Source organism: Arachis hypogaea, chromosome 3 (genome assembly GCF_003086295.3).
Source record: "Arachis hypogaea cultivar Tifrunner chromosome 3, arahy.Tifrunner.gnm2.J5K5, whole genome shotgun sequence".
In the NCBI taxonomy this organism is placed as follows: Eukaryota; Viridiplantae; Streptophyta; class Magnoliopsida; order Fabales; family Fabaceae; genus Arachis; species Arachis hypogaea.
This window is the reverse complement of record NC_092038.1, coordinates 7,230,460-7,253,180: the sequence shown is the minus strand read 5'-3', so window position 1 is coordinate 7,253,180 and position 22,721 is coordinate 7,230,460. Positions and strand designations below refer to the sequence as shown.

The window sequence follows — 22,721 nt, the reverse complement described above, 5'->3', positions numbered from 1 at the left end:
TCAACAGATTCGATTTCCTTAGTACACATCACACAAATGCTATCACTTTGAATGTTAACTCCTAGTTTAGTCAACCTTTCCTTGGTGTTAACTCTACCAACTAGCATAAACTATCCAAAAAACTCAATCCTCGGAGGTACGAAACCTTTCCAAAGTGGACTTGTGAAGCTATAGCTCGTGATGTCATCCGACAACGTCTCCGATTATATGGCCTGCATAAAGGAATTCGTAGAAAAAACATCTTTATTGTCAAACTTCCACACCACATTGTCTTTGCGCCCGAATGATAGTTTCATTGGCCTTAACCTCTCATGGAACTGACGGAGAAGTTCCAGCTCCCATTGAAACAACTCCCTTCTCCATCGAAAATTTCATATCCACTCTAATCCATTTCAAAACCCGCAATCCCCAATGCAACATCCTTGTTGGCTTGAAATAGAGAAGAATCTTGAAAAACTCACTTTCAGAGCACCACCCTAAACCCAGTTATCCTCCCAAAATCGGATTTTTCTACCATTACCTACTTCCATCGTCAGGCTACTAACCATTTTATCTTAAATTCATGATTTTTTTTTATATTCAGCTGACATATGTCTTATTCTTTTTCTTCAAGTCCAAAATCTTGAAAAAATTTCAATTAAAAAATTCTTATTAATCATTAAAAAATTTTAATGTGCCATAACCTTTTTTTTTCTTCTTCAACTCTGGAACATGTGAAAATTTTTTTCTTCTTCTTTAAATTTAAAAATTCTTATGTTATAATTAAAAAATTTTAATGTTAAAATTATAAAATTTTTGTAAAATTAAATTTTTTTTTATCTTTTTCTTCTAGTCTTGAACCTTAAGAAAATTTTGGTTAAGAAATTTGATCACAATTAAAAAAATTTTAATTTCAATGTCAAAGTCAAACCCAAAATCTTGAAAAGATTTCGATTAAAAATTTTTTATGTCACAATTAAACATTTTTAATATCAAAGTTAAAAAAATTTTATATTACAGTTGAAAAATGTTGGTATTATTTTTCTATTTTTATATTTTTTTAAACAACAATTTTTCTTTTTTTTATAATTTTTTTATTACACATTCAAATTTTTTATTTTATTTTCTAAAAAAATAAAAAATAAACAAAAAAAGAAAGAATAAATTATGTAATTTTTTGTATTTATCTTTTTTGAAGAAAAAACATGTAATTTTACAAAAAAAAAACAGAGAAATTCTATTCAAAGAAAGAAAAGAGCATCTAGTTTAGAATCTTGAACATGTGTAAACAATTTTTGTTAGTTATACTCTTTTTTTTTTCAAAGATAGTAGGTTATATTTCATTAATTATTGAAAAATGAAATACAAAGATGTCCAAAAGCAGGACAGCATAATGAAAGGTGGGGATTTCCCAAAAACACTACACTGAAGGTATTCATCCAACGGTGCAAGGTCGAAAAACGAAAAAAAATCTTAAAGAAGAAAGAATGATAAATCAAATTGAATGCAACTAAGAGCTTGCCTCATGGAGATGACGACCTAAACTGGGAGTTCTTTGGATTTCACGGAGTAACTTGACAGAGCTTGCTAGAATGGTAGACGGCATTGAAGTAGAACCTTCAAAAATCAACTGGTTGCGAGCTTTCCAGCAGTTCCAGCAAATGATGGCAAGCAATTGAGGATTACGGTCATCATTCTTCAACAGGTTAAGCATCTCTGTTGATGCAATCCATCATGTCCAAAAGTCGTTAGGACTCTGAGGGGGAAGACACAATGAGTGACTGTTTCGGTGGCTTCATGACAGCAGGGGCATATTGGTGATATAGATGGGATGCGGTGATGAATCTGAGCAAGCACCGGGAGCCGGCCATAGAGAGCTTTCCAGATAAATAGCTTAATTTTGTGAGGCAAGCTCAACTTCCATAGATCAATCCACGGCTTTTTCTGTTGCATATAATTAGGACAAAGCTCCAGAGGCGAATGGTAAAATAAATAGCCAATTCTGTAACCTGAAGCTGTATCATATTGTTTGGATTTGTTCAAATCCCATTGCAATTTGTCCCTACTCTGCTGAATTTTAACTGACAAAATCTTGTTTGCAACGTCTTGGGGAAATAATTCTTGAATAAGATTCTGATTCCAATTCCTATCTTCAGTAATTAGATCTTTAACTCTTGGAACCAACTCAGCAATAGCTTGTCTATTTGGCATGTCAGAAATCATTAAAGGATACGGAGGAGGCAGCCAAGGATCCTCAAAGGTTCGGATATTCTCTCCAGTACCCACCGCCCAATTAAGACCTTTTTCAACAATCTTTCGGCCTTCCAGTATACTCCTCCATCCCAAGAAGGTAAGACTCCAATTTCTGCCGTTATAGCATTACCATTGCTAAAGTATTTACCTCTTAGGATTTTGGATAATAAGGAAGTAGGCTGTGTTACAAGTCGCCAAAACTGTTTGCCTAAAAGTGCCAGATTTTGGATTCTGAGATCTTTAAATCCAAGGCCTCCTTCTTTTCGTGGGCGAGTCATAGTGTCCCAGCTAATCCAAGCCATCCGCCTTTCAGAACCTTTTTGTTCCCACCAGAACTGAGAAAGTAGAGAGTGAATTTCTGAGATTAAACCATCAGGCAACTTGAAGCAAGACAATGTATAAATAGGAATAGCTTCTCCCACTGCCTTAAGGAATACGTGTCTACCACCTGACGATAGAAGATTGCGCTTCCACCCTTGGATTCTTTTCCGAACCTTTTCTTTGATCATACTAAAAGAAGCCTTTTTCGATTTAGAGACTGTAGAAGGCAAACCAAGGTATTTATCCTGAGCCCCCAATATGATTAATATTCATAGAGTTAGCCAGTAGTGTACAAGTAGTGGATGGAGTGTTGTGGCTAAAGAATACAGCAGATTTATTAAAATTTACCCTCTGGCCACTGTTGCTTTCATAAGAATTCAATAAATGCAGGATATTTGAACATGCTTTAGGATTAGCCTTACAGAATAAGATGGAATCATCAGCAAAGAGGAGGTGATTGACCTTGGGACATCGTCTATGTATCTGAAGACCCTGAATTAGTCTGTTTTGTTCTGCCTTGTGTAGCAAGAAGGAGAGACCTTCTGCACAGAAAAGAAAAAGATAGGGAGATAGAGGATCTCCTTGTTGAATACCTCTATTTGGTTTGAAGAAACCATAAGGTTGTCTTTCCACAATAACAGAATAAGAAACAGTTGTCACTAATTCTCGAATCCACATGATCCACCGGGAGTCAAAACCAAACTTCTCCAATATAAACCAAAGAAAGTGCCATTCCACCCTATCATATGCCTTACTCATATCTAATTTTAGCGCCATTTCATTTTCGAGTCCCCTTTTTTTGTTCTTCAAGTAATGCATACACTCGTGAGCAATTAGGATATTATCAGAGATTAATCTGCCTTTAATAAAAGCACTCTGCGTATGGCTAATTAGTCTATTCATCATACCCTGAAGTCTATGTACAAATACTTTGGAGATAATCTTGTAAAAGACTGAAGATAGGCTTATTGGTCTTACCTGAGTCATATCTTTAGCATCAGAAATCTTGGGAATAAGACAGATCTGAGTGTGATTAAAACCCTTCAAAATTCTGCCCCCTGAAAAGAAGCTCTTAACTGCTCGAAACACATCACCACTAAGTATGTTCCAGAAGCTTTGAAAAAATTTTGCTGTCATATCATCATCTCCTGGAGCACTTTGAGGATGAATGCTAAATGTCGCACGTTTCACTTCCTCCATAGTCACTGGTCTTTGAAACCTACGGTTCATGTGAGCTGTAACCTTAGGTTCAAAATCAGTAAACAGAGGTTCAGGGTTCTCATGACAACTGGATGAAAAGATGTCCTTGAAATAAGATTCAGCCACAGAAGCAATACCAGCATTTGAAGTAGCCACTTCACTGTCACTGCCAGTTAGTTGCCAAATTCTATTCCTTCGGGTTCGATTTCTAAATTTCTGATGGAAGAAAGTTGTATTCTGATCGCCAGATTTGAGCCATTTGACTCTAGACTTGTCTTTCCAATAAGATTCCTCATTTTGCAATGCTTTTTCAAGTTTGTCCTCTATTTCTGAAATGATGTCGCCTCCATGAATTCCTGCTAAACGAAGTTCCTCTAATTCAGACTGTAGTAAATCAATCTCCACTTTCGAATTAGATCTGTATTCTTGCTGCCATCTGACAATCTTATGTCGACAACGCTTTAGTTTTTGAGCTAGGATATACATGGCTGAACCATCAATCTGTTCGTGCCAAACCTCTCTAACAATCTGCCTTATTTCATCATTGGAACACCATCTTTCTTGGAATTTGAATCGGCGTTTAGATCTCTCAGTTCTCGGGTTAGAGTCTAAGAGAAGAGGGGAGTGATCCGAGCTTGATTCTGACAGTCTAAGAACCGTTGCATTGGGATAGAGTTGCTGCCAATCAACTCCTACCAGGAATCGGTCCAGTCTTTCCTGTATCAACTCATCACCCTTCCGTCTATTCGACCAAGTGAATGGTCTTCCGACCATACCAATATCAATCAGAGAATTATCATCAATAAAACTGATAAAGGTTTCGATGGAAGAAGGAGATTTAACACCCCCACCTGCTTTCTCCAATTGACTAGAAATGGCATTAAAATCACCCATTAACACAATCTTACCATCAAACTGTTGTGTGACTGAAGTTAATTAAGCAAACTGAGTCATTCTATGTTGATCATTTGAACTGAGATAAACACCTAGAACACCATAGGGATCATTAGATCCAGCTGTCAGAACTGATGCCGCAATGAAGAATCTACCATGCTACAAAATCTGAACAGTGCAACCATCCCTCCATGCCATTGCCAAACCCCCTGATAATCCATCCGGATCCACAATAAACCATTCCTTGAAACCACAAGATCTTAATTTTCCTTCAATTGTTAGCTATACTCTAACAAGACTATTACAACGCAAGTTAATCGCTCTAAATATTAATGAGCTATAATTTAAATGGTATAATTTTTTTATATTTACCTAAAAAATTGTTAGTTTAAATATCTATATTTTTATTAAAAAAATTTTAATTAATCTAAATAAATTTAAAAAAAAAGTCATAACATAAGTGAGAATGAGTGAGTACACTTATTATTTTTAATATGCTCATTTGAGTATCTATAAAATGAATCTTTTCAATTTTTTTAAATAATTAAAAGAGTAAAATGTGATCTACTATCATTAATTTTATAAATAAGACTAAAAATAAATATAAAAAAGAGAACAATCAAAAATTAAAAATTACACTTTATATTGTCAACTTTTTTTAACATGTATGTTTACTAATTACTACTATGACTTTGTGAAAATCGGAAGCATTGATTTCCATTTTCTTTTCAATTTACATTGTCTAATTTTTTTTTAAAAAATTACTAATCAAGTTGTTCGATTTAAGTATTTTAAAAATAAAAAATTATATTAAAATCAGATTTCTTCGATTTTCGCTTTCAAAAAATAAAAAAATAAAAGTATAAATTAAACCTTTTAATGTGTAGTTTATTTTTCCTTTTTACATAAATTGGATGATCCGTTTCAATTAATATCAATTTAGAAAAAAATAGTCATATCAAAGAAAAACACCAAAACTTCCTATAAGAAAGTATTACACATATATTTAATCGATATAAAACAAAATTCATAATTATGGTTCTTCATTGACAGAGCTGTACTTCTTTTAACTCCGAAAACCCTATAAACGCCATAAACCATAACCGTAGGATAGTTTAACGTCTAATTCACTGATTCCTTTAATCTTGATTCTCTGAACCTACACTCTTTTGTTCCCTTTAATCTTTTCAAAGCATTTCTCAGTAACAGTTCCATCAAATCAAAAGGTTCTTCAATCTGAGGTGTGCTTGAAAAAATGGAACTAACATGGTTGAGTGCCATTATTGTTGGTGCTGGATACCTTGCTTTGGGTTACTTCATTGGTTCCAAATACCCACCTCGCTTCCTCTTCTCACCTAAACTTTCCATTGACAACACCAACCGGAACAGCAACACGAAATCTAAACCCAAAGAGTCCCTTGAGATTGAACAGCTCGCTAACATTCTCGATGATTTCAAAATGGTATTCGTCAAATTCCCCATTTTTTTCTCCACTGACCCACTTGGTGAATCATAATGGGTAGCTTAAAAATTGCTCCTTTTTGCTTTCTTTTGTTGATTTGTCCTCTTTTATATATATATGCAGGTATTGGTGGTACGGAACGATCTTAAAATGGGCAAAGGGAAGATTGCTGCTCAATGCAGGTAATGCTTGGTGTTATTTTGAATTCATATGTGGTTTATTATTATATTATTTACATTACTTTTGGTTATTCAAATTACCAATGTGGTTACTGACTTATTATCAGCTGCTTAGTGTGTCTTGTATATGTTTTGCTTCTATTTATTTTTTATTTTATGTGCTTGTTCATGAAAAGCATGATATGTAAATGTAAAGACTAATGAAAGATTTTTTTTTTTGGGTGAGACCAGGATAGAATGATTCTAAATCTTCATAAAATTGAATGTGTAATATTTGTAACTGAATTTTGAGTTTTACTATTTAGAATGTGTAATTATGCTCATCAAGTATTGGCGTCTTATTCTATGGCTCTATGCCACTGTTAGATTGTTTGTATATGTCTTCTGAAAATGACAGTGGATAGCTAGCTCTGCCTTTTATAGAATATTTCATTCGAGGACAGATGTTACTAAGTGAACCTTCAATTTGAACTTTGGAAAATGCTTGAAGTTGATGATATTACTTGCTTTGTTTGCAAATTTGAAGCTTTAGTAACGTTCAAATTGATTAATATTCTGAGCTTCTGACATGACAAGCTGTTGTATTTTGTAGAAGGACACTAGTATAAAGATCACGATGAACTAATGTATTGCTTCTACTTTGTTTATTACTTATTTGTTGTTCATCCCTCCCCATCTCCTCAAACAAGAAAATATTTTTGATTATATTGTTTCATTTTCGTGAACATTTTTTAATTGATTAATGGTTCAAACCTAACTATCCTTTTTTACCTTTTCATTTGGTGCAGTCATGCAACTTTAGGCCTATATAAAAAGGTCCTTCATCGAGCACCAAAGGCTTTGAATAGGTACTATAGCAACCTTGGCAGCATTTGTAGGTCATCATGAATTGCTAACTTCAGTCTGATGTTGTCAATGTGCAGGTGGGAGATGTGTGCACAGCCTAAGGTGGTTGTGAAAATTGAAAGTGAAGAAGATATGCTAGCTTTGCAAGTAAGTATTGCTCACTGCAATTTAACACTGCACTAGTTATGTTATCGTTTAAGCTGTTTAAGATCTTGACATTGAATACTTGCCTGTATATAACAGTTCTTATACTTTAACAGAAAAGAATTGTAAGGGTAAAATATGTTAAATTGTTAAGTTGTTTAAACCATTCTTTACCACTATATATATATATATATATATAATCTTTGTTTCAAATCAATTAGTCATTTCCCTCATTTGCCTTCTTATTCTTCAATTTTGCATCTCCATAAATTTGATTCACTTTGTCCTCAAGCACCAATATTACCTTTGTTTTCTTTCCCTTCTGCCATGAATGCTTTAATGCATATTTCTTCTCTCAGAAGTTGGTTTGCTCTAGTAAAATTGCTTAATGTGTCAGGAAAGGGCTAAATCACTGAAGTTACCCACCCATATCACAATTGATGCTGGGAGAACACAGATTGCACCAAGTGAGTAGTGGGAACTTCCTTTAGTTTGTAGCTAATTGATATCTAGTATCCACAACATAGTTAGAATTTGGAAATTTCACCACTGTGTTGTGTTAAATTTACTACTTCATAGCAGCGTCATATGAAATAAAAAATGTTGTCCTGCATTTGATGTCCGGTATATTTGTATGGGGCAATCCATTGCTAGAATTGAAAGTAGAGATAGTTTCCTGCAATCAGTTTAAAATGAAATAGTTTTCTTATTGCCCCCTTTTTCACTTACCTATTATCTTGGAGTTTAATTCATGCTTGAAATTGCACGATCATGCGTACATTCTAGCAGAAGAGATGTTCAATCCAATCCCTTGGACTATCTGTAACTCTATCTTCATGCTCAATATTAGAATGCATAGCTAAATTTATCTGGATTTTCTTTATTCATTTGTTCCATTTTCTACTTTTTATGATATCTGCGTTAATTTACTGTTCCCATTTTTCTTCTTCCAGATTCAAGAACTGTGATGGCAATTCTTGGTAATGGTCTCCTCTAATTATCATTCTTTTTTTTTTATCCCCCTCTCTTGTCATGCCCCAGTAGCAGTTTCTCATCCCCTTGCCCCCCAAATTATATAAACAGCTCAAAGTATAGTTTGATTTAATCTGATTTTGATATATATTAATATGCAGGACCTGTTGAAGTGGTAGATGATGTAACAGGTGGACTGAAACTGCTATAGTTTTCTCTCCAATCAAGATGATTAGGCTTTACCTGAGTTCTCAACTTTTCATGAAGGATAACTGATCAAACTTCTTGGAGATTACAAGATAACATCCCTTCTTAGATTTGCATGCCCACAAAGAATTTGCTATTAGTCATTTAGTTGATACTAATGATGATGATGAAAACTTTAATTTGAAAATAGGAATCATCTGTACTGAAAATACAGAATGCTGCAATTAAGTTTATGTGAAATGTTTTGATAAGTGGGATATATGCCAGGTGGAAGAATAAGACATTGGGAAGTGTGTGGACGGTTTCCATTTTATTCTATTTCACCATCATTAATACAAAATTAAATTAGTACGTGTTTATTGTTATGATATAAAATTACAGAACATGTTTAGAAATTTATTTCATTTTAAAGTTTCATTTAATAGTTAATACAATGATAGTAGTAAATGCTTTCTAAGCATCTAATCAAATGTGTTTTTAGATGATCGTGAAGAGTAAACCATCTTTACAAAGATAGCACATAGAAATTAAATCATTAATCTTACTGCATAATATAAGATCAATTAATATCAAACAAAAAAATGCAGTACATATATTATAATTCACTAATAATCAGCATAACTTGGAAACATGCCATGCATTCTCCTTTTTTCTTCATAGATACAACTAACAGTTACAGGGGATGGAAAACAAATAAACTAAGTCAGAAACATTGGCCCTAAAATTTGAAGCAAAGGCCTCTGGAATACATTGAGGAAGAATTATAATATACAGAATTCTTGCTATAAGCTTCCACAAGTCTGCAAAATTATCTTGAGGTTTGTGCATGTACAAGGGGAAAGTATTCGTATAAGCAATTCAAAAAAGAATCCATCATGAACCAGTCATAAACGGCACTTATTGACAGGGAGTATAAACAAGCAGTTAGTGCATGTGTGTGGAACCAAAGGAAGACACAATGTTTTGTCTCCCTTTTTGTATTGATAGGTAGCTTCCTCAGTATTCATGTTTGGCGCGTTTAGTCTGCACCAAAAATTGTAAATGGTATATGTAAGAGATGAAAGAGCTAAATGTAAGTGATACATAATATTAAGCAAGTTGAAACCAAAGCTAACAAGAATTTTACCAGGTCCTTCCCATTTGAATATGACGCCATATCGCAATGCAGAAACTTTTTCGGATAATTCAACCCCAAGAGAGCAATGCTATCTATTTTGATATGGCATAGCAATCTTCAATTGGGTAACTCCATTGCCATGTTGAACTCTCTAGTTACACAAAAACCGCGTTTGCAGAAGTTACTTGTTACCAAATCAGATTCTAGTTTGTCTAGAATTGTATGCCAGTTTAACCGCTGCTCCTGCTGCTACATTGCCCCCTGTGCAGTACTCGAAAATTTTGCCTTGGCTTCACCCCTCTCCTCAGCAAGTCATCGCGCAACTCAAATGCTTTGTTGAGCTCTCCATTAACACAACAACCATATAGTAACAAGTTATATGCAACCAAGTCCGGCTCAAGACCTTTGTTTAGCATGGTATCCCACAATGTAACTGCTTCTCCTACGTTGCCACTTCTGCAGTACTCATAAATTAAAGTTGAATAGGTAATACAGTCGGGGAAAATGCCATTTTCGGTCATTTCAGAAAGCACCTTGCTGGCTTCGTTAAATCTACCTAACTTGCAGAAGCCACGAATAAGGATGTTGTATGTTACAGTGTTCGCCAAAAGCCCTTTAAGCATTGCATGGTGGAGACCCATAGCTTCCTCCATATGCCCTTCGCTGGTAAGACGATCAAGAAAACAGCCATATGTGATTGAATTTGGAGGGACATTTGCAGCCATCATTTTTTTAAAGAGAAGACCTGCTCTGTCCATTTCACCCGCCTTGCATAGACCATTCATCAAAGCAGTATATGTTACAACATTGGGAAAGCATTCCTCCGTAAGCATCAAATCCCAACACTGGAAAGCCTTCTCAAAAGATCCTTCTTTGCTGAATGCATCGATCATACTTGTATATATTACATTATCAGGTTTCAATCCATGATCCTGCATCTGTTTTAAGAGACCAAATAGTGTTTTCCTATCTAGTTGCTTCAGTGAACCGTCGATGAGAACAGCATGGCAAACCAAATCTACATTGATTCCTCTTTGAATCATATCAGAAGCAGTGCTCAATGCCTCCACCAATCTTCCTTCTTGGCAATAACCATGTAGAAGTGCACTATAGCACATCTCGTTTAATTTACGGTCCTGTTTGTGTAGAACATCAACAAAATTTTTAGCATCTGAAACCCTGCCAGCAGAACAAAGGCCACTGATAAGAGGTCTGTAGGTATATGTGTCCGGAACAAGGCCTTTCTGAAGCATCTCATCAAGTAATTCAAAGGCCTTGTCAATTTTACCACTCCTACAATACCCTTCAATCATAACATTATATGTTACCTCATTTGGGGTGATTTTCTTTTCCACCATTTCAACAAAAAGTTTGGATGCTTCAGCCATATTATTTGCACTGCAAACCCCAGAAATAAGCGCAGTGAAGGTATACACATTTGGGGCAATTCCTTTTTCAATCATCATATCATACAGTTGGAATGCTTTTCGTAGTTGTAGATCTTTGCAATATCTACTAATCAACGGCGTAAAGGTTGTCGCAGTAGGCTCCAAACCATTATTGATCATCCGAGCGAACAAAGACTCGGCAGCACTCAAATGTCCAAACATGCATTGGCCATTTATCATAGAGTTGTATGCATATACAGTTTCTGCTATGCCAGCCTCTATCATTCTATCAAAATAAGATATCGCGACATCCAACCTCCCCCTTCTGCAAAAGGAATCAATCAGAATAGAATAAGTAATATCGTTGGGATGCAAGTTCACCAAACACATATTATTATAAAGCAACTCTGATTTATCCAAATCTCCTCGTTTGCACAAAGCGTTGATTAATGCATTACAAACAAACAAATTTGGCAGAAAACCAAATCTGCTTACCTGAACAACCAAATTATAAGCATCATCAATTTTTCCTTGCTTTCTTAACCCATCCACTAGCCCTGATACAACAGCTTCACTCGGAACAAAGCCGAATTCAATCATTTCATTAAAAAGATGCAATCCAGCCTCAAATTGTTGCACCCTACAAAAACCAAGAACTAGGGTGCAGTATGTAACCAAATCTGCTTTCAGACCCTTTTCACTCAATGATCTTTTAACCTCAACAGCTTCCAAAACGCGATCACCCTTGCATAGCCCATGAATTAAGACATTATAAGTTACGATACTCAGATCAAACTTATTCACTTCCATCCACCAAACCTTCTCCTTAGCCTTGGAAAAATCCTTCAATTCACACAAGCTCCGAATGACAGCCGAACAAGTATAAGAATCCGGTCGAACACCCACATTCACCGACTCATCAAACAATTCCAAAACCATTATAAACCTTCTAATTCTCAATAAACCATTCAAAAGCGCACTCAGTGTTCTAACTTCAGGCAACAACTTGTTTTCAAGCATGAGCTTTGCAACCACAACAGCATCTAAAACCCTTCTATTTTGCAAGTAACTCTGAACCAACAAATCAAAACCCAAATTTGACAAAAACTTACATTTGCGATGAGAATCCAAGAAGCATGAAAAAACGAATTTTGGTTCCGACCCACGTAAGAGAAGAGTGTGCAAGAGCGAATTGGCGGGCCAGAAGAGCTTCTGATGAACAAGAGCATGAACCAAGATGGCAAAGGATGTTGTGGAATGGTTGAAGCTCTTGTGCAAACCGAGGAAGTTGAAGAACCTCAAAGCTAACTTGGAATCGTCGAGGGTTCGGATCAAGAGCTGTTCAACATGGTGGGGCCTCAATGTGGAGGAAATAGAAGGGTCGTTGAAGGCAAGTTTCCAGCTCTGGTTTCCTCGGACGATGTCGGAGAGGAGTGAGACAAAACGAGTGTCGTTTTGGTCTTCGAGTTTGGATAATGGGGACGATGAGAATGTTCGCAGGAAAGAGTGGTTGTTGAGGAGAACCCTCCGTGGAAGCGTGATATTCATTGCGGTGTTTAAAGACAGCTACTTTCTCTCTCTCACTCTCTCATCAGAATGCTGCAACACTCGAACGAACCCCGCTGCTAACGTTCTTCTTCACGTCTTCCATATTCTTTTGGTCTTGGACTGTGCCCACAAAACCCTACCCAGATCCGTACGTAATACTAATTTACTATAAATCTAAATTTTATTTAAAACTTAATCAAACTTTTTAGATTTTTTTTATTTAAATTAAATAAATATAATATTTACCAAAATAAATAAACGTGAAAGAAATTACCAAAATACATTTTCAGTCACATCTTAAGTGTCTGTGAATCATATCTCGTATACACGCATTAGAGATATGCACATTTTGTAATTCGGGACAGTGCATTTGAGATAAGGAAGAAGAAAACGCGTTTTCTGATTCGATACCATATCTCGGATGCATTCCGAGATATGCTTATGTGCCTACATAACATGGGATTAGTGCACGCAAGATGTAGTCATTTTGGAGACTGACTTTCTGTACTGGAGATGTGACTGAAAATGTATTTCGATAATTTCTTCCACGTTTATTTATTTGATAAATATTATATTTATTTAATTTAAATAAAAAAAATCCTACTTTTTTGTGTGTGTTAGTTACTTAGAAATATTATTCTGGTGTTTTGTTATTAGCAGAGAGATTTGTTTCATGTAATCAACATTCACTTAAAAGAAAAAAAAAAAATTAGCTTACTTAAGGGAAGTATGCAAATTGCAAAGTATTGAGGCTAATAAAAGTCAATGTACATTCCTTAATAATCCTACTGCTTAAACCAATAGCAAAAGTAAACTAATTACAACAAACCAAATTCTAAGCTCTAAACTAATATGCACATCATGAATGAATAATAATAGTTACAAATACATGGACTTGTATAATAGTGACCAAGTTCATGCATGAGCAAGCTCATCATTTTTTATCCTTTGCTTTTCTCTCAATTTTTGGTGTGCTTGTTTTCTGGTATCCATTCACCGCTGGAGAGCATCTTTTTCTACCATGCTTGGTTTTATTCTTCTTCATCTTTTCTACCTTGATCTTTAAGCTGGTCATTTCTCTTGTTTTCTGTTCAGAAACTAACCCCATGGAAGTAACTGCTTTGATGCTACCTTTTTCTTCATGCCAAGGATTGTTCTGTATTCATGTTTCAAAAGAAAACATTACTTAGACAATGCCAAAAAAAGCATTCCTAACCATCAAAACTATAGTCATTCTCATGATTTAATTTGTATATTCTTACATGGGAATCTTGGATGCAATCATAATCATTTCTAGGGGATAACATGTCTACTTCAAAATTCACCTTCCCTTTAAGTTTTAACTTTACACATTCTTCTTGTTCAAAACTCTTCGCAGCATCCTCAAATTCTAGAAAATTGTCCCTTTTAGAAAATTGTCCCCACATGAACACCTCTGCAATGTAATGTCTAAAACAACAAAATAAAGAGTGTGATTCAAATTTTCATGGTAAGATTTCTCAAAACAAAGATATAAGAATACTCTTACCATGGTAAAGACAAATGGGAAGAGAATAGCAGTGCTTGCACATCAAGTAAGCTACATAACAATCTCTATGGCAGTTGCTACAAATCAAGGTACCTACAGTATTCGAAGAAATTGAACATTCTCTGGAAGCTTTAAGTCGCGAAAGGGCCTTCTCATAAAATTGCATAAGCTGCACGAAAGACGCAACAGTTGCAAGATAAGATTGGAAATCAATATGTTTGCTCATTGAACCTCTTACTTTTGAGGACTTATAAAACTGTATTGCCTCTTTACAAAGAAGTTCCTCAAATGGAATTATAGGAAGCATTTTGAGATATGCATAACGAGTGCTAGCTATAGCCCCCATTGGAATCCAGTCTCCAATAGCAAAGTTCACTGCTTCTCCACAGTTAAAACCTGCATAAACAAAGGATCAAATTACTCTACCTTCAGAACTCATATATTTGCATAATGCTCCATTTGATAACTATCTCAAGATAAAAAGTACACAAAAGATTACATTCTTAGAAAAAAATTTGTGCAATCTTCTATCCACTCAAAAACTAGGGACAATGGAATAAGAATAGAGACACAACTTTTCTATCTTGTCACTGTGGCAATATCTCATACTTTCTGTCTTAAGATACTTACAAAATACAACACGAAGTGCACAGAGAAAAAAATGGCATGGATCTAAATAGATACATTACCATGACTAAATCCAGCATGATATGCTCTAGGAAAGGAGATGACAAACTCCCCTGGCTTCTGCACAGCCTTGTAAACAGCGACACCATGTTGTAGCAATATATTTGGAGGGAACATTGTAGTTTTATTCGCAAGAAGCTGGAAAGCCTCGTCTTCGCCATGTTTCAACATGATTTCATGGTTATACACACGATGCAATACAACATTTTCAAACTGAGAGGCTGCATGAGCAGGCACTCCATACCAAGTTTTGTTAGCACCTGAATGGTGATAATTTATGCTGCAAATAAAGTGAAACAGAAATAACATGAAAGAAAATTAGTTTAGCAATAATGGTGTTGAAGATAATTAACGGAGTAGCAAACTGAATCATGAAAAAATACCTATACAAGTAATGATCTTCTACATGCCAGGCAAACATGCTGAACAGCATCCCAATATAAAGCATAGGATCAGTTATTCCCTAGAAGCAAATTCACATAGAAATTAGTAGAAAGAGAGGTTCTAACTTCAACTTAAAAAAAATCTTTGGAAAAACCTTTTCTTACTGGAATTTCTTTGCCAACTAATCTCAATGTAGATTGCGGCAGTCTTGAAAAATTCTGATATCAATTCAGCAAGTTAGAAAAATAAACACATGCAGAAACAAATTGTAATATAGATTCAGCAAAAAATGAAAATCCAACCTTCAAATTCCATTTGCTTCTTCCAAGCTTGTCATTAGGATGGCATGAAAAGGCACTGCCCTCAACATTGACTCCGTACTCAACGGTTCCCTTCTCTCCGTTCACCATCTCATGCCAGAATTCTTTTTCCATATCGGCCGAACCGATAAAAGCCTGATTTGCTAGAGCCTCAAATTCATGATATGTGTATTTTCTGACATATATAAAATAAGAAGTAATAAATAAAATATTTGCAAACTTTTGGGAACCATAAAAGTTTTAAAGAATGATGGGAATGTTCTCTTACCTTCCACTCATTGAAAAGTTCATTATATTTTTCTCATTCCATTTAGAAAGCCGAAGAGGCTGCACATTTGTTTCAAACCTGAAGTTCTTATTCTCTTTCGTTAAGACAACATCAGCAGGAATAGAAGCAATTACAGGAGAAACAATTTTGCATATTCCTGCAGCATAAGTATGTAATAAGAAAACAAAAAGATTTGATGAATTAGGAAAAAGAAGGGGCCTAGAAATGCAGAAACTACTTGTCCTAAGTCACCATGCACATGATAATGTGTTATGATGATTCATATATATATACCAAATTTTGAAGCCTCGGGAGCAATCTTTTGTATATATATCAGAGGGTTCTTGAATTCCTTCTCTGATGGATGATACACTGGACATTCTGGAATTTTAGAGATCCATTCCAAATCATTCAAAACAAATATACTCTCTTCACACTGTCTGTGTCTGGCAATTTTTGTTTTGGTTCTTCCAAATCTACAAAAACCCATCAATCTTCTTCTATATGATGCTTTATCCAGTTACAGAAAGAATAATGTATGAGCCCAAGTGAAAGTGCTCTTTAGTGTTGTTAATTTTCCTTATTAACTGTTACTTCAGTTTTGTTCTCTCTTGGTTTGTTAAGAAGGAAATTTGTAATGAAATAGGTTAATATCAGAATATTAACTGTTCTTTTGGCCCAAAACTGCCACTGATTTGTTGAGTAACCTGCCAAAAGACACGTGTCAATTTCATATGAGTTAGTTAACTCAGTTACCTATGGATTCAACTACTATATTGCTATCTTTATTAGTTAAATAATTAATGATGGAATTTTTATCAATTATCTTTAATTATTTATTTAATATTAATAAAGATAATTTAGTGATTCATTTGTTAATAAAAGAACTCTTTTAGAGATTAGCTTATTAAATTATTAGTTTTTTTTTAGAAAATTGCATTATCATACACATGTATACAAGATTATTTATTGAAAAATTGCACTCATTCTTGATCCCTAAAGTTTTTTTTCTTTGTTGAATTTGTACTCAGTACTCACAATTAAAAGTGGTCAACAGTGAACTCGATATTTTTATATTTCCATCTGTATCTACTAACAAAAAAAAGAACACAAAAAGAAGTATCATTGATTACTTTATAATTCATATGTCATTATACTGCAATGTTTATTTTAATAAATATCTTTTTATTTAAAATAGAAAAGAAGAGAAAAAATAAATGATTGTTTTATAATTCATATGTTACTATACTGTGATATTTATTTTAATAAATATCTATATTTGATTTTTTTAAAAAATATACATCCCAATTACTTATTTATTTTTTTAGTGTCTGTTCTTTTGTTTTTTTTTTTTTTTTGAAAAATGATAGAGCAATAATCAAAATTTTAGAAAAATACTCCAAACACTCTCCTACATGATCCAGTCGACACCAAACAGTAATTAAAATTTAAAAACATACAATTTTCAGTATATCACATAAATAAGTGGTTAACATCTTACAATTCTATAACATCCCATAAACATTGTTGTATAAGTATTTATTTTCTCCTTACATTACCATTCAAGTTTATTTTTTATTCGGTGCTGCAATAAACCCTTACAGTATATTCATTCTCCTCACCTTTTTCTTTTGTTTTAGTAATTACTCATGTATTTTCAGCAAAAGAAAAGGGAGAATTCATTCAAATGTAATAATGAATGGATAAAAGAAGACAAGTTACAGAAAAGATATAGAAAAAGACGAAATGGTAAAACTTATTTGAATATATAAATCGTTTCCTTTATATTCAAAATAACTAACAAAAAACAACATTGCTCAAATTAGGAAACTAATTATTTTCATTCGACTGGTTCTAAACGTTTTCAAAACAAATACTTTTGTTTCTTTTTTCTTTTTCATGTCCAAGGACGGAAAAGAAAAACAAGAACAGCAGAACTAAGGAACAACAGCTAGGCCCCTTTGCATCATAGCACTGAGGTCTTGCCAGGGCTCAATAAGCTCAACATGAGGAAATCTATCCAGGGTTGCAAGCTTTGCTAAACCATCAGCCCCTCGGTCTGAATCAGAGCAACATCAGCCTTCCAATTCCACTTCAGAACATCCTGAATTTTGGACACCGGCTCATTATCAGAGCTGCAAAACCGAGCTTGACTGTCTCGGATCAAGAAGAAAGCTTCTAGGCAGTTTGTTTCGCAGGTAACTTCCCAGTAACCTGCCTCCCAGGCAAGGAGGAGCCCTCTCCAGATCGCAAAGATCGTGTTCCACAGCAGCCCCTTTGCCACAAACCATCAGACTTTTTGATAACACAACCAAACCCCGCAATGTCATCACCATCTTAGAACTAGCATCACATTTAATCTTAACTGAATTTGGGAGGGGGAAGTCCAAACAGAACTCACAGATGCCACCAAGGACAATTTTGGACATAGAGCTCTAGAAGAGGCTATGCAATTCCTTTTGCGAAAGATTATTTTTCTTTCATTATATCCAAAATTACTAGACTTATTATATGCTATTTTAATATGCAAACTTATTTTTCTTTCATCATATGCAAAATTGCTAGATTAAACAAAGTCTCCCAGCTCTAATAAAATATAGTTTAATATGCTACTTTTGAAAAGCAATTGCCAATTGCTAACCAGCCACACATGAAATTTTCTCCTATTCCCTGCCAAAACTTCATAAACTTCAACAAATCCCCCAAAACATAGACCCTTGTAATAAACATCATTTCGACACCAGTATTTTTTTAATAATCAACACATAATCTCTTTGTTTTATTAATTAAAAAATAATGTAAATATACAATTAATTAATAACAATTGTGTTTTTATACATGTGTCAGAAGCGTTTGGTGTCGAATAGTGCTATTGAGCTTAACGTAGTATAACCTTTTTCTTTAAAGAGTACTTCACAAGTGGATATAGTGATGTGAGGATAATTAACTAACTATATGGAGGCACTTGTTAGTTCTGATGGCTTATGCAAAATTCTGAAAAACCATGGAAAAGTGCTATTGAATTATGATTATGGGTCCTCTATTCAACACGTTTCTTTCTTTTTTTCTTTATATATAAGAACACAATTCCTAATATCTGTGTATGAAGGCAAAAAATTATATGAATCATAATATACCCATTCCAAAATACAAAAGTGAGACAAATAAATAAGAAGTAAACTAAGCATGTATATTTCTAGCTCTAAACAATGACACAGTTGAGGTAACAAACCTCTTAAACCAAGTCTTCGAAGGAAATCATATCATTAAGCCTGTATAATGATCATCGATACAGCCTCATTCCCCAAACAAGTTTTGTGCTCAATAATAATCCGAAAGCTGTTGAAGGCTAAGGCTTACCAATTTATGCTAAAGGCTACAATCACTGACTTCAACAAATAGGAATCTGTATCCAGCACAAGTGCACAACACACAATGGAGAAGGATTTCGCCATCCGAAAAGAACCATCTTGTGCACAACCAACCAAAACTATCAACTGCCATAATGGTGTGTCCTAACAGCCATATTAGCAACCTGAGCCTGCAACTGAGCAGCTCTAACTTTTGCGGCTGTCGCCCGGTGAAAGAACTGCTCTCTCGACAGCGCCCTCACGCTCCTCAAGTACTGATCGAAAGGCACGGAACCAACCTGAACAGCCTTATCCAATGCATAAAGTGTGTCCTCAATAGCCAAATCCGAAGCAGTGCAATCTAGCATCTGCTTAGATAACACATCCACACAATCAAAAGCATCCTCGGCATTCTCCAAACTACCCAACCTCATCCCTTGGTTATCCCTCAACCACCCTTCAAGAACATCAGTGTTCATCAAAACCATCTGCAACTGCTGCTCCAAACCCTCCATCTCCTCCTGCATCTCCTTCAAACCCTTATTGAGAACCTCCTCCCTCTGCTTCAACACACCCTGCAAGCTAAACAAACCCTCCATCTCAGCCTCCCTGGTCTTCCTCAAAGCAGTAACATCACCATGAACCATCTCCACAATCTTATTAACCGCATTCCTCTTAAAAACCTCAGTTGGATCCTCAGTGTGGGGCAAATTCTGAACCCTAGAAGAACCACCACCAAAGCTTCCATAAGGTGATGGAGGATAATTATTCCTCGCAGGAGAAGCAGGAGCAGGGTGCTGGTGATGCTGATGATGCTGGACATAACCAGATTGGGAATTCCCCGAATTACTCGATAAAGATCCGAAATTTGAATTGGGATTCAGGTTTTGAGGTGGCGGAGGTTGAGGGTTCCTACGCTGGGAATAAAGAGGAGGATCGCGGCCAAAGATAACACCCAAATCGCGAACGAGATCGACGAGATTGGAGCTAGGGTAAACCCAATTCTGCAAATAAGGGACGGAGACGAGGCCAGAGGGATTAACGTGAGGGTGGGGGCGCTTGATGATCATGTCGCGCGTGGGGTTAACGTAGACGCAGGGCGCGTGGCGAGGGTAAGATTCCATGAGCCAGATGAGAACGGGGATGTTGTAAGTGACGCCCTGAAACGACATCGGGATTGTGCCGTCGGCTTGGAGGAGATTGACGGAGCGGCCATCGTTGTGTGTGAAGGTGGCGGTTTTAGGCTCAAGGGAGGGGTACGTGGTGGTGACGGCGACGAGGTGCTGCCGGATCAGCCACTTTGTGTCTTCGGAGTAAGGCAGGGCGGCGGGGCCACGCTGCGAGAGGACAGAGCTTAGGAACTGCTGGGTTAGTTGTGGGTTCGGCGATTGCACCGCCGGTGGGACCATGGTGGCTGCGGCGGTGAGTGGTGGTGGTGGTGAAAGTAGGGTTTGGGGATTTTGTGAGTTGAATTTGGAGTGAGGAAAATTGAAGAAGAGTGGGCAGAACGTGTTTTGGGTAATTGAGAATGAAAGGAAATTGCTTTGCTTAGTTAGAGGAAGTTTCTGTTTGTGTTGCTTAACGTTTTGGTTTTACGCGTTAATGTGTGAGATTCATCACCAATTCAATACAATTCTCAATTTCAACTGAAATCAATTTTTATTTTGTTTGTTCTAACCTTTCTTTTAGGGTTAAATGCTATTTTTCCTTAATTAGAAATTAAAATAGATTTTTTTTGTGACTAAACAGAAAAAAAAATAAAACTAAATTAATTGATTAGGTTTATATCTAATTCTATTAGACATTAAAACTCATTTTATAATTGACTCTAATTCGAATGAATGTAGTATCAAAAACAGTTGCTCTATTTATACAATTTTTAATATTATTTGTATTTCTCTAAATTAAAATAGACTTTGTGCTTATTGAAATAATTTTCAAAAAATTAATTGAAAGAAAATGAGAAAGAAGTAATTAACGAAAGCATCATATGTTTAGAATTAATAACGTCACATATATTCTAAAAATTAACTATGTTCGAATAACAAAACTCAAAAAAATAATAATGTTGAGAAAAATATAAAATTTTCTTCATTTGTCAAATGGGATCAAATAGTAATTTATGCTTTAGTAAAATTAAAATGAAAAATAGTGTGGTACATTTTAGTGGAGTAAATAATTATTTTGACACTTTAAAAACTTTAATTTTAACAAAATAAATCTTTATATTTGTTTTTGATAAAATAAATTTTTTAAATATTTGTTTTGTTTCACAAAATGATAAAATTATTAACCTATCACTATGGTCATTTTATCAAATTACAAAATAAATATTTAAAGATTTGTTTTATCAAAAATAATTATGAAAATCCATTTTTTTTAAATCAAAATATAAAGGAAAAGCATTATTTTGATCAACAATATAGTTAAGAACTAACATCATTGTTAAGCATTATTTGGAAAAACTGGAAAGGCCGACAAGCATTGTCTTGATCATTGTTTTGATTTGTATATTTAGGATTACTTAGGCCAGTTTAAGTAAATAACTTAAATAAGTTCGTTTGAAAAAAGAATTTAAAGCATAATAACTTTTATTAATAGTAGCTTATAAATAAATTATTTTGTGTTTAAATTTTTAAAGTTATAGCGTTTGAATAAATAACTCAAAAAATAATTTTTATTTACAGAAGAGAATGAATATTAAAATAACAATGATAACAAATACTTTCTAATATTGAATGTTGATTTTACCTAACCTAATCACTAATATTGTGTATGATATGGTAGGTGAAAATAAAAAATAATTATAAAATGTATGTCAATGTATATTATGTTGCTGTTTTTTATTTTACTCCTATTAGAATTTCCTTCTCTTTTATTGAGGTCAAGAACTTGCTATAATTAACTATGAAAATAATAGCAAGCTATAAAATCATTTGTGAAAAAAATAAAATTAAAACTGAAATTTCATACCACAGTTAAATACAAATTTAATAATAAAAAATAGTGATAAAATGATAAAAAAATACTTAGAAAGAATATATGCAGTCAGATGTAATATTGTCTGAAAATAAAAATGGTGGTAGAGAATTGTGAGGTTTAGAACATTACATGAGAATGATGGTGGAATGATGATAGAAGGTCAGTACTTCTAGCAGACCTTGAGTGAAAATGGTGGTGAAGGATCAGTATTTTTCACAAAATCAAAAAGAAAAGTAGATTTTTTTTGTTTTGAAATTAAATTTTTTTTAAGGAAGTAGTGGAATGACTTATCGAAAAGTAGAGAAGTCATATATTTCTACTTCTTCAAAAAGTTATAAATTAACTTTTCGAAAAATTAAAAACTTTTTTTAAAATAATATCAAACACGCAAATTGTGACTTTTCATAATGTAAAAATAAAAAAAAATAGTTTCTACTACTTTTCAAATGAACTTTTAGTACTTACTATTTGCATGTTAATTACCAAATAACAGCCGAAGAGAAAAGAAAAAACTGTTTAAGTTTGTCATTTTGTAAAATAGCTACGCCCCTTAATTCTATTGTGGAAGGTTAATGCTTGTAAATAACAAGTTAATAACCTGTCTCCAATAAAAGTATGTACAATAGTTACTATGGATATTGATCTTTCTGGATTGATTATGTGATTATGAGTTTGATCTGATCTTTTAAGTA

The 22,721-nt window shown here is 34.4% G+C and overlaps 4 protein-coding genes across 5 annotated transcripts; 1 reads left to right on the top strand and 3 right to left on the bottom strand.

Moving 5' to 3' along the window:
• Positions 1 to 5,659: 5,659 nt before the first annotated feature.
• On the top strand, positions 5,660 to 8,808 carry LOC112789210 (uncharacterized). 2 transcript variants are annotated; one of them, XM_025831005.3, is made up of 7 exons: positions 5,660 to 6,109; positions 6,233 to 6,291; positions 7,077 to 7,136; positions 7,212 to 7,281; positions 7,676 to 7,745; positions 8,232 to 8,258; positions 8,412 to 8,808. In XM_025831005.3, the coding sequence occupies exons 1-7, from the start codon at positions 5,903 to 5,905 to the stop codon at positions 8,459 to 8,461; spliced, it is 543 nt and encodes a 180-aa protein (XP_025686790.1). In that variant the 5' UTR covers positions 5,660 to 5,902; the 3' UTR covers positions 8,462 to 8,808. The 2 variants fall into 2 exon arrangements, with proteins under 2 accessions (XP_025686790.1, XP_025686791.1); XM_025831006.3 differs by lacking the exon at positions 7,676 to 7,745.
• A 218-nt stretch (positions 8,809 to 9,026) lies between these two features.
• On the bottom strand, positions 9,027 to 12,835 carry LOC112789209 (uncharacterized). The gene is made up of 2 exons (XM_025831004.3): positions 9,584 to 12,835; positions 9,027 to 9,480 (listed from the first exon to the last, which is right to left on the bottom strand). The coding sequence occupies exon 1, from the start codon at positions 12,508 to 12,510 to the stop codon at positions 9,805 to 9,807; it is 2,706 nt and encodes a 901-aa protein (XP_025686789.1). The 5' UTR covers positions 12,511 to 12,835; the 3' UTR covers positions 9,027 to 9,480; positions 9,584 to 9,804.
• A 1,102-nt stretch (positions 12,836 to 13,937) lies between these two features.
• On the bottom strand, positions 13,938 to 17,037 carry LOC112772233 (lysine-specific demethylase JMJ13-like). The gene is made up of 7 exons (XM_072226560.1): positions 15,992 to 17,037; positions 15,698 to 15,854; positions 15,412 to 15,604; positions 15,274 to 15,327; positions 15,109 to 15,188; positions 14,728 to 15,005; positions 13,938 to 14,434 (listed from the first exon to the last, which is right to left on the bottom strand). The coding sequence occupies exons 1-7, from the start codon at positions 16,185 to 16,187 to the stop codon at positions 14,010 to 14,012; spliced, it is 1,383 nt and encodes a 460-aa protein (XP_072082661.1). The 5' UTR covers positions 16,188 to 17,037; the 3' UTR covers positions 13,938 to 14,009.
• A 1,764-nt stretch (positions 17,038 to 18,801) lies between these two features.
• LOC112789207 (protein ELC-like) lies at positions 18,802 to 20,707 on the bottom strand. The gene has a single exon (XM_025831003.3). It carries the CDS (start codon positions 20,454 to 20,456, stop codon positions 19,191 to 19,193), a length of 1,266 nt encoding a protein of 421 aa, XP_025686788.1. The 5' UTR covers positions 20,457 to 20,707; the 3' UTR covers positions 18,802 to 19,190.
• Positions 20,708 to 22,721: the final 2,014 nt, after the last annotated feature.

Excerpts from the sequence above, each read along its gene's own strand:
- LOC112789209 (XM_025831004.3), bottom strand. The coding sequence starts at position 12,510 with ATGAATATCACGCTTCCACGGAGGGTTCTCCTCAACAACCACTCTTTC.
- LOC112772233 (XM_072226560.1), bottom strand. The coding sequence starts at position 16,187 with ATGGGTTTTTGTAGATTTGGAAGAACCAAAACAAAAATTGCCAGACAC. Across the intron at positions 15,855-15,991 it reads TCCCGAGGCTTCAAAATTTG|GAATATGCAAAATTGTTTCT; the intron begins GTATATATATAT and ends CTTATGCTGCAG. Across the intron at positions 15,006-15,108 it reads GAAGATCATTACTTGTATAG|CATAAATTATCACCATTCAG; the intron begins GTATTTTTTCAT and ends CTTTATTTGCAG.
- LOC112789210 (XM_025831005.3), top strand. The coding sequence starts at position 5,903 with ATGGAACTAACATGGTTGAGTGCCATTATTGTTGGTGCTGGATACCTT. Across the intron at positions 7,746-8,231 it reads GAGAACACAGATTGCACCAA|ATTCAAGAACTGTGATGGCA; the intron begins GTGAGTAGTGGG and ends TTCTTCTTCCAG. Across the intron at positions 8,259-8,411 it reads AACTGTGATGGCAATTCTTG|GACCTGTTGAAGTGGTAGAT; the intron begins GTAATGGTCTCC and ends ATTAATATGCAG.
- LOC112789207 (XM_025831003.3), bottom strand. The coding sequence starts at position 20,456 with ATGGTCCCACCGGCGGTGCAATCGCCGAACCCACAACTAACCCAGCAG.